The sequence below is a fragment of the Hyperoodon ampullatus genome (assembly GCF_949752795.1).
Source record: "Hyperoodon ampullatus genome assembly, chromosome: X".
NCBI classification, from domain to species: domain Eukaryota; kingdom Metazoa; phylum Chordata; class Mammalia; order Artiodactyla; family Ziphiidae; genus Hyperoodon; species Hyperoodon ampullatus.
The window spans coordinates 93,488,492-93,505,319 of NC_136913.1; the positions used below are offsets into that span (position 1 = coordinate 93,488,492).

Sequence of the window (16,828 nt, forward strand, 5' to 3'; positions counted from 1 at the left end):
CATGATGCACCGGGTAAAAGGAAGCAGGGTAAGTAGTCCTTTAGTGACATGGTGGTAAGGCATGGGGGAGGGGAAGCATTCCACAGTCCTTTGATTAGATCTCAGTCCTTCATGATGCTGTGCCCCTCAACTATGAACATCACCACTGTGTCTCAGGTTTTTCCCCAACTTTGGTTAGAGTCGGCTGGAGTTGAGTACTTCCTTCCCCCAAGGTCAGCTAGGCTCTGGTAAAACCCCAGAAGGTTAGGCACTGGTTAATTGGCTTCTCCAGAAGGCAGATCTTTTTAAGAAGGACAGAACGCTCTGGTGTATTTCAAAATGATTACTTTTTGCCTCCCCCCTGCCTGAGCACAGGGAGTTTTGTTTTTTCCTTTTTTCCAACATTCACTCTAAGGACCTGGTTGAGCTCCTGGAGATAAAGTTCACGAAAGTATGATGGCTTCCCTATGACTGGGTCCCCTGGAGTTTTAAAATCTCAGGCTTGTCCACACTGAGCCACTGGCAATTCATCAATTACACTTCAGGTTTTCCTACCCCAGTACTGGTTCCCATGGAGGTTTCTGCTCTAAGTTGTGAGTCTGTATCTCCTTGCCTGTATCTCCAGTTTCGGGGGCAGCAGTTTACCCAGTGACCTGACTTGTCTTATGAATCCAAGCTTTTTACTTGTTGTTGGATGGAGTGGTGACTTCTAAGCTCCTTACATACTGGACTAGAAACAGTAAGTTTCTATGGTTTTCTGTGTGTTTATTTATGGTTGGTTTCCCTGACTATACTATAGGCTCTGTAAGGACAGGAACCTTGCCTGTCTTATTTGTCTTATATCCTCAGTGCCTAGCATTATGCCTGGCACATGGTAGGTCCTCAACACTCAATGTACGTTCAATGAAAAAATAAGGGAACAGGAGTCAGAAGACATGGACCGTGTGATCTTGGGCAAGTCCCTTCCTCTCTCACAGCCTCAGCTTCCTCTCTACCTGATGTTGCTCTTGTTTGTTTCTTGATTGTCTGTCTCCCTCCACTAGAATGTAGGCTCCAGGAGATCAGGAACCTCATCTGTCAGAGAGCCTGGCACACAATATGTTCTCTATTAATATTTATTGAACAAACAAATGGGTGACTGAATGACTGAATCTACAAAGGGCGGGGGTAGCTTTGGTAATTTGATGGCAGAGATTTCTGGGAACTTTCCCTTTTCCATACCCTAATGGTGTGCCTGTCTGGGCTAGTTTTACGTACTCCTAAGAGAGCTTAAAGCCTCACTAGTAGAGGAACGGAAATAGGTCTCATGGGTTAAGATGATCAGAAGTGTATGGAAAAACAACTTGCCGAAATTTGGAACTCAGCAGCTTCCCTTCGTGTCGCCCAGGAGAACGCAGGCTGTGCTCCGACATGTGTGTATCCGACAACAATTTGAAGCTTGATGTTGAGCCCTTCTAAACCACATAGACTTAGATAATGTGACCCAATTCTTTGGTTTTGCAAGGAAGGGGGTATGCAACCGGGAGAAGAGAATGCAGTTATTTACCGGTTTTTTCCTAAGGGCAAAAACCAGAATGTTCAGCATTCGTGGCAGGGGCAGGACTTATGTTTTGCCTGAGGAATTCTTCCTCGCTGGATGGGCAGGGTCAGGTGACAAACTTCCACAGCTCAGCCTGGCACCAGAATGGGCTCTGCCCAGAGGCGGGAAAAATATTTTCTTTAGGTCCTAGTTTCCTCAGCATTCCCCAATCATGCCCTGGTGTCCCATTTCACAGGCTTGATGGGGGAAATCGAAAGTCATTAAACTGTGGACCTTCAAAGGAAACTCTTGTAGAAGAATTCAATTGGGAGCCCCAATGACCAAAGTTCTAAAGAGTCCCTTGCTTTTTGCTAAAAGCAAAATAAACCCATTCTTTGACCCCCTGCAAGGCAGCCACTGCCGATATGACATGGAGGCCTTTGGAGTTAGAAGGAGAAGGGAATTGAGGGAGCAGTCTGTCTTTAGGGGACACTGAATTGTTTATGTCATTCTCAATAAGGTTGGCAACTGCTCTTCAGCAAGTTTGAAGGCTGTTGAAACAGATCCTGTATTCCTAGGTTTGGGGAACTAGGTGTGATTGGGTAATTTTCACCCACAAAAATCTTTTAGCTCTGCAAAAAGCTACATTCCCATAGAAAATAATCCCCTCAAATGAGCATCTTCTCCACGCAGCCTGTCTGTCTGCCTTTCTTTCTTTCTTTCTTTCTTTTTGGCTGGGCCGTGCAGCATGCAGAATCTTAGCTCCCTGACTAGGGATCGAACCTATGACCCCTGCCGTGAAAGCACAGAGCCCTAACCACTGGACAGCCAGGGAATTTCGTGTCTTGAGCGTGACGTTGGAGGGTGGAAGACAGTGATGGCTGGTGGGGTGAGGCCGGACTTGCTCTGTTCCCAGGGCATAGACCACACCTGCCAGCCAGCTCTGGCACATCCCCTTAGGTGGAAGTCAATGGCCACAGACCCTTTTATGATGCACTTTTTTATGCCTTCTTCCTCTTTTCTTCTTCTCTCTCTTTCTCATCTTTCAGTATATCCAAAAACCCAGAGAAGAAACTTCTGGTTGTTTACTCCAACATGTATTCTTCTCTTCCTTATTACCAGTTGGAAGAGGGAAGGGAGACGGGGCAAGACAGGGTTACAAGATTAAGAGACACAAGCTACTACGTATAAATTAGATAAGCAAAAAGGATATATTGCACAGCATAGGGAAATATAGCCATTATTTTATAACTTTAAATGGAGTATAATCTATAAAAATATTGAATCACTTTGTTTTATACCTGAAACTAATATAATATTGTTACTCAACTATACTTCAATTAAAAAACCCCCACAAAAATGCAAAAATATGTGCAAATTTCACAACACCAAGTTAAACACTGGATCAAAAAATAAATCATTGTGCTTCCCTGGTGGCGCAGTGGTTGAGAGTCCGCCTGCCGATGCAGGGGACACAGGTTCCTGCCCCGGTCCGGGAAGATCCCACATGCCGCGGAGCGGCTGGGCCCGTGAGCCATGGCCACTGAGCCTGCGCGTCCGGAGCCTGTGCTCCGCAACGGGAGAGGCCATAACAGTGAGATGCCCGCGTACCGCAAAATAAATAAATAAATGAATGAATGAATAAATAAATAAATAAATCACAAGCAAAACTTTGAGATGAGTAAAAAGAATCCACTATGTACCAAGCTTACAGTATACAGCTTAAGTGGTGCTAAGTAGGAAATGCATAGCTGTAAATATCTATCTATATTTAAGTAAAGGTTTCAAATCAATACCCTAATCTTTCATCTTAAGAACTAGAAAAACAGCAAGTGAAAGTCAGTGTAAGCAGAGAAAAAGAAAATTATAAAGGCAAACATGGAAATTAATAAAATAGAAAGTACAGAAAAGTAGAAAAAAGTCAACAAAACCAAAAGCTGGTTCTAGGAAAAGATCAGGGCACGTGAGTGAGCTTGGTTGAAAGGAATTGAGCCCAGTCCAAATAGGCTGAATCCTACAGACTCATGAGCTAAATAAATATTTATTGTTTTATGTTACTGATTCCGATGGTTGTTTGCTATGCAGTGTTATCGTGGCAATAGATAACAGATGCAGCTTAAAAAAAAAAACCTCACAAAACAGAAACTTAAATTTCTTTGGGGGTGGCCATGTATGCAGTTAAAGAAAGCCTCCCTTAGGAGGAGTGGCCAGACTAAGAGCTGGCCAATGAGATGTAAGCAGAAGTGTTGTACCGTGTTTCTGGCAAACTCCCTCAAAAGGAAGCAGTGATTTTTTCTTCCCCTTCCTCCTTTTTGTTGTCTAGATGTGGATACAATGGCTGGAGCTTGAGCAGCCATTATGGACAATGAGGCAACATGCTATAAGTCTGGTGGAGCAGCAACTTGGAAGAAATTTGGGTCTCTGGTGACTTTATAGAGTCACCCTATCAACCCTGGACTGCCTACCTGCAGACTTTTCTTATGGGAGAGATAAATGAACATCTATCCTCTTTACGCAACTATTATTTTTTTTCTGTTATTGCAACCAGAGCTAATCGTAACTAATACTATACACTCTCCCTAAAATGAGACTGGAGCTTGACAAGTGGCTCCAGGTAATGGGGTGAAGTTTTATAGGTTAAAATGTGGAGAAAAGTGAGCATTTAGACTGTCTTAAGGGATAACAGAGGGGATTTCCCTAGGCAAGAGGTATGGGACTACCACTAGGCTGTATGCAGTTTCCCTTCACAGTAAGCCCCAAGAGAACCCACATCACACTCTCAGATTTGTCACAGTATCCTCAGTGCCTAGGCCAGTGTCTGACACATAGGAGAGGCTCAACTGAAAATTGTTGAAAGAATAAATAGTTTGTTGCTTTCATAATTGACATGATCAACAGACCAATTTACATGTGTGATTTGAAAGACTGGGAAAGCTCCCTCCGTGTCCCCATCCAAAATTTCTTCCCTAACCTACCATCACCTGCTACAACGTCTGAACCTCACATAATTTTTTTTTTTTTTTTTTTTTGCTGATCAGCCTGTGTCAGGTCCTGGATTCAGCTCCGAGGATGTAGTGGTGAGCAAAACAGGTATGGGTCCTGCCCTCAGGGAGCTTCCTGTGCAGTGAGGGAGAAACAACAAACAAAAATACGTGAACTAGTCATTCCCATTTGGGATAAGTGCAAGGAAAGAAACAATAATGTGGGAAACTTCTGTAGATAGGGTTAGGGGTGAGACCTGTCAGAGGAAGGGAGACAGCCAAAGGACAGGAACAAACAGCCATGCAGAGAGTCGGGTGGCAGAGCTGGTGGGAGCATCTGGACTGAGGGAACCACGTGCACAAAGGCTCTGAGGTGTGTTTCAGGAATAAAAGACACTCAGGGGTGTTGGAGCTTGGTAAGAACGAGGGAAGAACACTTAAAGGCTGGAGAGGTCAGCAGAGGCCAGATCACATAAGCACTTGTAGGCCATGCGAAGGAGTTTGGACTTTATTGTAAGCGCAATGATAAGCCTCTGATAAGCTTAAAGTAAAGGAATACTAGGATCTAGTTTTGCATTAAGAAAGTCACTCTGGCTGCTGTGTGGAAGTGGACAAGGGCCAGTGTGCAAGCAGGGAGACCAATGTGTGAGGCTTTTGCCTCCATGTGAGAGATGAGGGTGGCTTAGACCAGGGAGCCGTGATGGGGCTGGTAAGAAGTAGAGGGATTCGGGGTGTGTTTTTGGAGGCGGAGTGGCTCACGCCGGGCGATGGATTACATGTGGGAGCTGAGGGGGAGGGAGGAATCAAGCGTCCGCTATGAGCAGCTGTGTAGATGGTGGTGCCTTACACTGGTTGCATACACTGGGGGAGTTGGGAGTCAAGACTTTGACTTTGATCAGGTAGATATTGATGTACTTGTGAAACATACATATGGGGCTGTCAAGGAGACAGTCGAATATTTGAGCCTGGAGTTCAGGGGAATGCTTAGGACTGGCAATATAAATTTGGGAGTCATTAATGAGGGGATGCTACTTAGGACCCTGGGAATAGATGGAACCAACCAGAGCGAGAAAGTAGGGTAGAGCCGAGCCCAGAGGCGCTCCAACATTTAGAGGAGGAGAAGCCTGCAAACGAGGCTGACAAGGGGCCATAGGGTTATTTGTATACTGCTCGTCATCCCCAGCAGAATGTTTTAGAGTTTGAGGAGGCTGATAAATAGCATCTTTTTTCTTCTGCCTGAAATCAGAATTGATCAAGAGAGACATACATATGAGTCAGACAGGAGCTAAGAATATCTCCTTTATTAATGATAAAGCTGCCTGGAGAAAGAGTAGAACCGCCTGTGAACAGGCCTGCTAATATGAGCAGCCTGTCTCATCTGCCCTCTCCACATGGAGACGGGAAACCAGCACCAGGATCACAGGGCCCGGGTTTGCCCTGGCCCGTGCCTATCAGAGGGCCGGGCACCAAGCAGGTGCCGATGTGTGTGGCACAAATGGATGTCAAGATTGAAACCATCCTCACAGATCATCCAGGAATCACCTGGGGAGCTGACCAGTGCCGGTGCCCAGGTTACAATCCCATATCGATTTTATCAACATTTCTGGGGATGGAGTTCAAGACACCAGCATTCCATTCAACTCTTGCCAGGTCATTCCAATGTGCAGCCGAAGTTAATAACCATTTCTCTGGCCCAGTTCCTCCCTTTACTGATGGGGACCCTGAGGCCTAGAGCAAGAGGGTCAACTGTAACTCGTGGGCTCGTCCTGGCCCTGCTGCCTACTGCATGAGTGGCTGGGACAAGCCTGTTTCTCTGTCCGGGTGTCCATGTCCTCCTCTGGGAAATGAGGAGGTTGGGACAGTTGATCTCAAGGGCCCCGCCCAGCACTGATGGCGTATTACTCTGTCCTCTGATCCCAGGTGTGACTTAACTCGCTGGGACATTGCCTGTTCCTTGAGATGCTTCTGCACGACGGTTGGGCTAGCTTTGTCCTTGAGATGTCTGGGTTCTGGATGGCAAAGGATGGCAAAGAAGAGATGTTTGGGACAGTTCGGGACGCACAGAGTCAATCTTTGGTGGAGAATTTGTCCTGTTTGTTCTTAGGCAGTGGTAGCAGGAAGTTCATGGCAGAGGAGCCATGCTGAGGAAGGTCTAAGGGGCTGGGGCTGCCCCTGGGGCCCACATTCCTCCTCTTCTAGTTCCTGTCCTATCCTGCACACTCTCTCCGAAGTCACCTCTTTTTCATTCCTTTCCTGCCCTCTCTCTTTATCTGCATCAGTCACAAGTGTTTCCTAGGCGAACCGATTCCCTCTGCCTACCCAAGATGACCTGCCACCCGCCCACCTCCCTCCCATGTGAGTTCGTTGACCCAGAGCTCGTAAGTGTGTTGTCACAATAGAGGCAACCAGAAGTGACTCATGCAATGAGAAAGGCTGGGAAGTAAGGCTGTAGGTGATTCCTTCCTCTACAAAATCACGTGGAGTGTCGGGGTGCTGAGCGATGTATCTGTCTTTAAAAGTGGCTTTTCCTTCAGCAACTTGATAAGAACTCGATATGAGGATGAATAGAATCTGGGGACTGGAAGGAAAACTGAGGCCTAGAGCCAGGAGGTAGCTGTACAAATCTCATGCCTAGAGGGCTCTTCCTGGCCCGGGTCCTTCCTAGGCACGTGGCTGAGAATCGATCCTGGGTAACTTCTTTGTTTTGCAGATTGGGAAGCTCACGGCTGGCGAGGACACCAATGACGTGCCCAAGGTCCTATAGCTTGTTAGCCAAAGACCAGGACAACAGCCCAGGACTCCTGACTCCTCTTCCTAGACTATCTCAGCTGCCTCATTCTACCCCAAAATGACCTTTAAGGATTAGTTTAATTTAATATGCTGGTGGGGTTTGGGCTAAGGACTCTGGAGAGGAAATGTCAAAAAGAATAGACCAAAAGATAAAGATGGGGAGGAGATCAGAAAACCTCAGTGTTCCCTTGGGGCTTTTCTTGTCTTTCTCTGACACCTCCCAGCCGGCCCTTCCTCCTCACTGTGGGTGGCCTCTGAAGCGTGGCTCTGGGCTTTCTGCTTGGCCTCCTCTGCACCCACTTCCTGGGGCGCACGTCCACTCGCATCACTCCAGGCCCTGTGACACGCAAGACACACCCGCATCTGGTGCTCCAGCCTCGGACCTCACATTTCTTTCCATGGCTGGTTCTGGGATATTTCCATATGGAAATATGCTTAGCTCAGCCAGAGATCAAAATTGGAATTCATCTTCCCTTGGCAACTCTGCAGCCTTTTCCTACACCCCTGCCTCTTCGGTGCTTCCATTGTCTCCCAATCCTCCGGACTCCAAACTTTCAGGTCACCTGAGGCTGCAAGGAGGGGGAAAAGGGGAGTTGGTGTTTAATGGGTCCAGAGTTTCAGTTTGGGAGGAGGAGAAAGTTCTGGAGATGGATGGTGACGATGGTTGCACAACAATGTGAATGTACTTAATGCCACTGGACTACACACTTAAAAATGGTTGCAGGGCTTCCCTGGTGGCGCAGTCGTTGAGAATCTGCCTGCTAATGCAGGGGACACGGGTTCTAGCCCTGGTCTGGGAGGATCCCACATGTCGCGGAGCAACTAGGCCCGTGAGCCACAACTACTGAGCCTGCGCGTCTGGAGCCTGTGCTCCGCAACAAGAGGCCGCGATAGTGAGAGGCCCATGCACCGCGATGAATAGTGTCCCCCACTTGCCACAACTTGAGAAAGTCCTCACACAGAAACGAAGACCCAACACAGCAAAAATAAATAAATTAATTAATAAACTCCTACCCCCAACATCTTAAAAAAAATGGTTGCAATGGTACGTTTTATGCTATATATATATTATCACAGTTAAAAAGAAGAGAAAACACAAAACTTTCAAGTCATCCTTGACCTGTGGCTACTTTGCTTTCTCATCCCAACTCACTTTGTTAACAGGTCATGCTGATAATTTTTTCACTTAGTGGTGGTTCCTCAAACTTTCACATCCTCCAGCATGACCAGGGGAGCTTGATAGCGTTATCAATCCCAAGCCCCTCCCGCTCCCCTCTTTAGTCTGGGGGTAGGGCCTGGAATCTGCATTTTAAACCAACTTCCCAACAAACCTGAGGTGAGTGGACTGCAGACCACACTTGGAGAAACACTGCCCTACATTGCCTCTTGGCTTTGTCCCTTTGTCTCTTTTCCATGACCCCCTCCCTGCCCCGGCTGGCCTTCATCACCTCACACCTGGATTACCGCAGCAGCTGGCTTGCCTTCGGCTAGCCTTTCTCTGCTCCAGCCTCCCCAGCTGCCAGGACCCATCTTCTGCAAATATCTTTGGCATCACATCACTTCCCTGCTCAGAAGCTTACCATGGCTCCCTCAGACCCGTTAGGTCCTAGCTCGATTCAACTGGCTGGGAGCCAGCCAAGTTGGCCTCCCATTCTTAATCTTTCCTCCTTTTCTATTCACTCCATCCAGCCAGCTTCATTGGTCATTTTTAATCTCATGTTAGTCCCTCTGCTAGTTGGGGGTGGTCTCCTTTCTACCTCCCCCCGCCCCACCCCCAGAACACCTCTGGTGACTTAGGGGTAAGTATGAAAACTGTTGAGATTTTCCAGCCAGTTTCTCAGTGCATCCATCTCCCGTCCCCTCCGTCGTGGCCTGGCCATTCACTTGCTATAGGACTTCGGGCAAGTTGTTTCACCTCTCTGTGCCTTCGTCTTTTCATTCTCTCATCTGTAAAATGGAGATCTTAATGGTACATCCTCATAGGTTTGCGGAGAAGATTAAAAGAGGCAATAGAAGTAAAAGGGCCTAGAACATTGTCTGACACAAAGTAAGTGCCATGTAAGTGTCAGCTATTATTACTTAATCATTGTTATTATGGCCCCTTCCAGCAAGCTCTTCCCTGGAAACCACTTCTGCTTGGAATAGCTAACTGGTGGCGTTCTCTGTCAAACTTTGCCTGATCTAGCGGAGGTAGTTAATTGTTAAGTATTTGGGTTCCAGTGAGCAGCTCTGCATGAGACAACCTGAGGAACTAGGCTGTCTACAAAGCAATAATTATGTCCATCAATTTCTAACCAACTAGGAGGAGAGGAGGTGAGATTTGAAATCAAGATTTTTCCAGGATAAGTAGGATTACGTTAGGACACTTCAAAATACCCTAAGAGATATTGGGTTGTGCACGTTATTTACTATGGTCTTTCTAGAATCCTTCTCCCTACACGCCATGTCCCAGTGGCCCCGATTCCTCATCTGCTCACTCCCTGGGTTCCTTCTTGGAGCCTAACCAGAAACATCCTCTTCTGTGGTGGTTTCCAGCCTGGGAGCCCTGCACCTTGCACCCCTGAGGTCTTTGTCTGTAAATAATCTACCACCCACATTTCTGTTCTACTTTTCAAATCCACCTCTATGCTTTTGTAGCGAATACAGTTAAGTTCCTTTAAAAGCCGCATGGAATTCACAGTCACTGCTTGTCATTACGTGTTCTCTCTCTTTCTCAGAGAATACAGTCATACCTTGGAGATACTGCGGGTTCAGTCCCAGACCATGGCCATAAAGCAAATATCATAATTAAGTGAGTCACATGAAGTTTTTAGTTTCTCAGTGCATATCAAAGTTATGTTTACACTATACTGTAGTCTATTAAGTGTGCGACAGCATTGTGGCTTAAAAAACAATGTGCCTACCTTAATTAAAAAATACTTTATTGCTGAAAAATGCTAACCATCAACTGATCCTTCAGTGAGTCACAGTAACATCAAAGATCACTGATCACAGATCACCATAACAAATATAAGAATAGTGAAAAAGTTTAAAATATGGCGAGAATTACCAAAATGTGACACGGGGACAGAAAGTGAGCAAATGCTGTTCGAAAAATGGCACTGATAGATTTGTTCGACGCACAGTGGCCAGAAACCTTTAATTCGTAAAAAAGAAAACAACAAAATGCAGTAGCCGCGAAGCACAATAAAGTGAGGTATGGCTATACTAAGAGTTCAACCACCCTCAGGTTGGGGGAGATCTGAGATCTTTCGACATTTAAAAGGCGCCCTTGTTGACAAGGCTGTGGGAACCACTGCCCCATGGTATCAGGGGGAGCTGTGGGAGTAGCATGGAGCTCTCTGGCTCTCAGTTTTCTTATCTGTGAAATGGAGGTGAATCTTAAGTGCCTCTTTTTCTAAGGGCCGGCTGCATGAGGATTAGATGAGATGATAGATAGGAGGGTCCTGGGAGAGGGGGCATGTCCAGGCAGGGGACCATTACGGCTGCTGCTCTTCTGGTTCTTTTCCTTGTTCTGGGTCCAGCTGGACCAGCTGAGCCCAGAACCCTAAAGCCTGTGAAGGTCTTTCCAGGAGCAATGTGTTCTTTTGCCTCTCCGCACCCCTGCTTGGTTTTCTGTGGAACAACAAGAGCTGCTCCCCTATGTGACTAACAAACAGCCACAAAGTTCCTCTTATCTACTCTAGCAACCGCTGTGGCCTTAGAAGTTGCAGTGTTTGTCTTTGTTTAGTCACGGTTGCCTAGGAAGTGAAGTTGTTCTCTCTTTCCCACTGTGTGACTGTGGGTATGTTTTTTCCCCTTTCTCGTAGGGAAGGGCTAGATGACCAGAGAGGGCTGTACGCTTGCTGGGGCATCTTTGGAGATTCCTTTTTTCTCTGTTGGTTCTTGTTTGGCTGGAAATCAGGGCGTGGGAAGTCTGCAGATGAGCCCAAGAGTCGAGAAGTCTCTTAGTTCTTCTTGAGAGGGGGAGGGGATGGGAGTAAGTGGGAACTGGGGAGGGCCCGGTTGGGGCAAGGGGTGGGGGAAGCCAGGGGAGTAGCTGCCTGATTCAGTTTGTGTCCATCCCAGCAACTGTGAAATCTGCACAGCCCCAAAATCAATCAAATGGGCAGGTGCAGACAATGAACTTGGCATCATGAATAGGGAGGTGAGAAGCAGGGAGGGAAGTTGGGATTTGAGAGGCCAGCAAGCAGGCGTTTGTAACGTTCTAAGAAGAGGTTTAGTGATCCGGAATGAACAGGCCAACATATACGACCTGTATGGTGAAGGAAGCCTGACGTTTGGGAAGTATTTAGGCAGCGACGGTGCAAGAAAGGGAGCCAAGACCTCTTGGTCCTTGAGGTTTATGGCTCAGGAAAATCAAGGAGTTCTTTTAAATTTCAAGTGACAAAGCTGGAGGTGCATATGTTATAGGAAGCTGAGATTGAACGGAGTCACTCACATTTGGTGTGATAGCCTCCCCTGGGAAACCAGGGGGCTTGGAACACAGCTCAGGGCCCACAGTGGCTCCAGGTTAGGGCGTGGTGGAAGAGACAATGAATGCCCAGAATCAGAAAGGGCAGGACTCCAGATGCCAGAGACATGGGGCCAGGGAAAGGGTGATGGGTGAGGATGACCTTCCAAGAGAGGCAGAGGAGGGAAGTGGAGTCGGGATCCTTAGACTTGGCCGTGCCCACGAGGCTGGTGGGTTTTGTGAGTGAACTTTCAGCAGTGACACGTGGGGCAGCAGGGCTTGAGAGCATCTTTCCTTGGGGGAGAGGGATGGGGTTTGGGCCACCACATACATTGTGTCCTTTCCTCACTAAGGCCCTCTTAGCTCCTTTGCCCATGTCAGGGGTCTCCTGTGGATTGGTATTAAAGAGAATGCACCAAGTAATCCGGATGATGTTTCAAAGGAGGGAAGGGGCCCACTCATGTTTATTCAGTTCCTCACTTCATGCTCCCTCACATGGACCCCCTGTCCTTTCCTTTTGGACCTTCTTGGGGTACCCTTCCTCCCAAATCACTCCCTCGAGCTGAAGTTGTGTTAGTAGTCACCTCGCCACTCACTCCGAAGCTGTTATATGAAAGCAGGAGCAGGACAGAGGGATGGATGGAAGATTGGGTCCCGACTCGCTATAATAGCTGGACTTTGTGCAAGTCACTTAAACGGGCTGAGCCTCAGCCTCCTCACCTGTACAATGGGGGTGTTGTGACAGTTACACAAGATCATGGCTGTAGCACAGGCCTGATACTCATGGGGTGCCCGTGAATGGACAGCGAGTCAGAAAACCAGTGCCCCTGACCACCTGTGGGGCCCCTACCGCCCACTCCATTTTAAACTCAGTAAGACACCAGGTTTATTTTTAGAAAACAAAAACAAGAGCAACGTTTATTGAAATTTCAAGCTACATTTGAAACATCAAACTCCAAATCCTGGAGACATAACATCAGGATACGGTGTCAGAAAGTGGAAAGTGTTCACTGCCACAGAACTCCCTAGAGACAAGCTCCCTGAGCACATCACCCAGGCACCGTCGGGTCAAAGCCATTCCCTTGTCTATCCCTTGTCCACAAGAAGACACGGGCAAGCTAATCATCCTGTTCACTTGCAAGTTTTCCACACACACACAAAAAAAAGTTTTCGAATGACAATGTGGAGTTCCAGCTGATCTTCTCTCAACCCCATTCTATGTAGTCAGCACCAGTGAATGGTGGGTTTGGCATTCAAAAGAGGACCTCACATGTATTCAGGGGACAGATGGGGCAAAGGTTGCAGCAGCAAGGCATTCAGAGGGTGGCCCCCCTCCCCGCCTTTACTCTTTAGTTTTAACCTACTCTTTGTCCTTAACCTAAAGGACAAACTGGATCAACCTGGTAAATGAACACAGTCAAAGAATTAGCCTTAAGAGATAAGGGACCAGTCAATACTCCCAAAGCTGGTTAGGCCCTTCAACACGTAGGTGTATGTGTATATGTATACATCGCTACACTAAGATACAGATCTAGCCCTATGGGTATATATACGCACGTATGGCTATATAGAAAAACTATGCCAATACTAACCAAACAGAACTTTGTAAGCGGTCATCCCAAAGCCGTAATCCCACACTGGGCTGTGCACAAAGCCATGCATTACACCATATTAACCAACAGAAGGCTGACTTGGCTCAATCTCTCCCAACTGTGGCCCTGCCTTGGTGAGGCAGGGGAGGAGAGAGAGGCTGCCTCTGCTTAAACCACAACTGGCTTCTTCATAGGACAGTCGTTGTCAGGTGAAGCTGTTGAAGATGTCCACGGAAATGAAAAAACAGACCCCTTAGACTTTCCAGAGCAAACTGGCGGCCTGTCTCAAACTACCTTTCTCCTCTGCCAGTTGCAGCTAAGTTGCCCAGGCCCTGGGAGCCCCCAGGGCACGGTGGCTTTAGAAGCTTGCTGGCTTGGGGTGACGAGGCCCCATGCAACTCAGCTTTCAGAGACCTGCTCTTTGTCAGGGGTCTGTCACTGGAGTGGACCCAGGTGGCCATGTCCTTGGGACATCTCTTGGCACCAGCTATGCTAGGTGTAAAGTTCTCCACGTGAGATGACGCTTGGGGAGCCAAAAACAAACTGGAAAGAACTAGGTAGAACAAGTTTAGTGGCTCTGCCCACCCTGAGGACAGAGCCACTTACACCGCAGAACCACCGGGGGCCTCGGGTGCTTCTGGGGTTTCGGGAGCTGGCTCCTCGGGGCTCAGACGGGACTGGAACTTCTCCAGCTGCTCTGGGCTCGCCAAGGTCTTCAAGAGAGTGTTCTCATGCTCCAGCTGGGAGTTCTTCTCCACCAGCTGCCGGATCTGCTCCTTCAGGATCTCCACCTCCTCTCTCACAGCATACATCAGATGATTCTTCACCAGATCCTGTCCCGGAGGAGATCACGACAAAGCTATCCGTTAGCCGCGGCGGCCCCTCTGCGGCACCTTCTCCTGGCCGTTGGGGCGCCTGCGCTGTCCCTCATGCTGCCAACCTCCAGCCTTCCCTCAGTAGGCCCTCAGCACGCTGGCCCCGCAGCGCTGGTCCTCCTGCCCCTTTCTCCGAAGCATCTAAACCCTCACTCAGGAGAGCTGCGTGATCGGGGCCACACCTGAGTTGGGAGCCCAGCTTTGAACTACATAGGAATTCCCCTCTGTAAGTTTCTGATGACGTTCAAAGCTGGCCTCCTGAGAGACTTTTGGGTGAGACTTCTGCTGGTTGGCGGTGGTATGCTATATCCCCATTTTCATATAAGGTCCCGCGGCTGGCCCAGATCCCAGGGAACACCTGCAATGCACCCCGTACTGTTGGTCTGCTTTACCCATCTCCACCAGGAGAATATAATGGGCTCTTCTGGAGTCTCCTCCTGTCCACAAGACCCAGCATACTGAGCTGCAGCTGTCCTGCAGCCTGGCCCGAAAGGACACTGGCCCTGGGGGAAGGTACCCGGATGGCTTCATCCTCTCTGAATTCAGATGACTGCACTGGGGGCGGGGAGCTGTGTCATTAGGCTCCGGGGCACAATAAAGTGTTTGCTAAAACTGCTGGAGGCCCCAATCCCCTGCAGCCATTTTGGCTGCTTGGTGGAGTACGACCTCTACCTGGTGAAGGAGGGAGAAGGGGTGGGGTGCTTTGCTTCCTGTTTCCTCCCAACTCCTGACCCCAGCCCAGGCTCTGCAGCGGCACTGCAGTGCGGTGGCATCCAACGAGCTCTGGCCCCTGCCAACTGTGGGATGCAGACAAATCCAAGGGTCTGAGCTCCCTGCCCTGCCACGGGCCCAGGAGGGAGCCAGAGGCTGCTGCAAAGCCCTGGGATGGGAGAAGGAGGAGGAAAGGAGGGGGTCCAGCAAGGGTGGACTGGAAATGCCCGAAAAGGTGCCACTCTGATGGGACTCTACTTAAGGCCTCCAAGGGGATAGGAGGCAGGCTGTCAGCTTCTTCAGGCTCTTGGCTTTTGCACCCACCCGCTCACTGCCACCCTGAGTTACATAAGCAGTAGCCAGGTCTGGGGATGACGCAGTGATGCCACTCACCATGGCCTGCTCGATCTTGTTGTCTAGGGCCACCACGCTGGCTCCGGAGGCACTGCCAAGACAAAAAGGAAAGCGACCGCGTTACCCACTTGGTTCCAGTCTGAGTACCTGGCAGCGGTGGCCACAAAGTCCTCCATCTGCCCCAGCTCTTCCTCTCTATCGCCTCGCTGGCCCGAAGTTCCGGGCACTTTGCCCCTAGGTCCCTCTCTGGCCCCTGCAGGAAGCTGCACCTCCCCACCCAGACCAGCTCCGCGCTGCCGCCGCCCAGAGCTCCGCGTGGAGCAGCGCGCGGGTCCGGGGGCGCACGGGCCAGCGAGGCCTGCTCGGCGACATGCAAACAATGGGGGCGCGCGGCCCAGGGAGTCCCCTGCCGCCAGCCCATTCCGGCGCCAGCCCAGAAGGTCCCGGGCAAACCTACCGAGCTCCGAAGCTAGCTAGGAATTCCTCCTCGGCTCGGCAGCTTCCGGCCTACTCCCCAGCGGCGCACGGCGCGCGGCCAGCCCCCCTGCCCAGCCCAGCCCAGCCCAGCCCAGGCCCACTGCCCCCTCTGCCTCCGCCCCCGGCTGCAGCAGCTCGTTCTTATGGCGCAGCGGCCACAGGGACGCTCCGACGGCGGATCCAAGCGCGGCGGTGACCCACCCCCCTTCCCTGCGTCCCCTACCCCCGCCCCTTCCCAGGATGCTGCACCGCTGGGAACGGGGACCAGCGGCGCACGGCTCGCTCGGAGATCCCGCTCTCAGCCCAGCCCCCGCCGGCGCCCGGGCTCGGGAGCTGTGGCCAGGGGTTACCTGTTATCCAGCTTAACGGAAACCACATCCCCTCCAAGCAGGGAAGAGAAGAAGGAAATGTTGAAATTGTGCAGCTGGTAGACCGCCACCTCCATGGGGGTCTGATACATTTCGGTATTCATGGCTCGGGCTGCCGGGGAGCTCTGGCCGGGCTGCGGGCTGGGCTGAGCTGGGCGGGCTGGGCGGCCGCCGGCTGCTGGCGCGCTGGACGGGGCTGGGCTCTGCGCGTTGGGCCCTGGGGCTAGGAGGGGGGCGAAGGCTGCCGAGCGAACCCAAAGCCGGGCGGGCGTTCCAGAGTTGAAGGGAAGTGACTCGAGGGGTGTCACCTGGTGTGCCACAAACCCCACGGCCGCCAGTCCAACCCAGACTCGGAGATATTTCGGCTCCTTCTTCTTTATATAGGAGGAGCCGGCTGCGTCACATGGCGTCAGCGGCATGCAAATGAGCCCTGTACCGGGCTTTGTGGCTCAGTTAAACCACATCCCCTCCCTGAACCTTAGTCTGGGACTGTAAACAGTTCAGCACTTTCTTGTGCCAACTGGCATCTCTAAAGAGGGCTCTGGAGATTGGTAAAAACCAAATGGAGCTGATTTCTTAGAGAAATGAGAAGTACAAATGCCATTACAGGAGGTAGGAAGCGTTCAGTAGAGGGCAGCGCTGGTTTTAAAAGCTCTTCTTCGCATGTCAGCCAGCATACCTCCCGTGTCTTTGCAGTGCTATCGCAGGCCGCCCTCCCTGGACACCGGC

General features: G+C 49.9%; 1 protein-coding gene across 3 annotated transcripts in view; it reads right to left on the reverse strand.

Moving 5' to 3' along the window:
- Positions 1 to 13,459: 13,459 nt before the first annotated feature.
- TSC22D3 (TSC22 domain family member 3) overlaps positions 13,460 to 16,828 on the reverse strand; it is a gene marked incomplete at its 5' end in the record, with an annotated part of 56,907 nt that continues 53,538 nt past the window's right edge. The window contains 3 exons of one of the 3 annotated variants that reach the window (XM_079728207.1): positions 13,460 to 14,147; positions 15,294 to 15,345; positions 16,082 to 16,203. In XM_079728207.1, coding sequence (XP_079584333.1) covers positions 13,917 to 14,147; positions 15,294 to 15,345; positions 16,082 to 16,203 — 405 coding nt within the window. In that variant the 3' untranslated portion in view covers positions 13,460 to 13,916. Of the gene's footprint in view, positions 14,148 to 15,293; positions 15,346 to 15,711; positions 15,733 to 16,081; positions 16,204 to 16,828 lie in introns of those variants that run through there. The other 2 variants (XM_079728208.1, XM_079728206.1) reach the window with 2 other exon arrangements.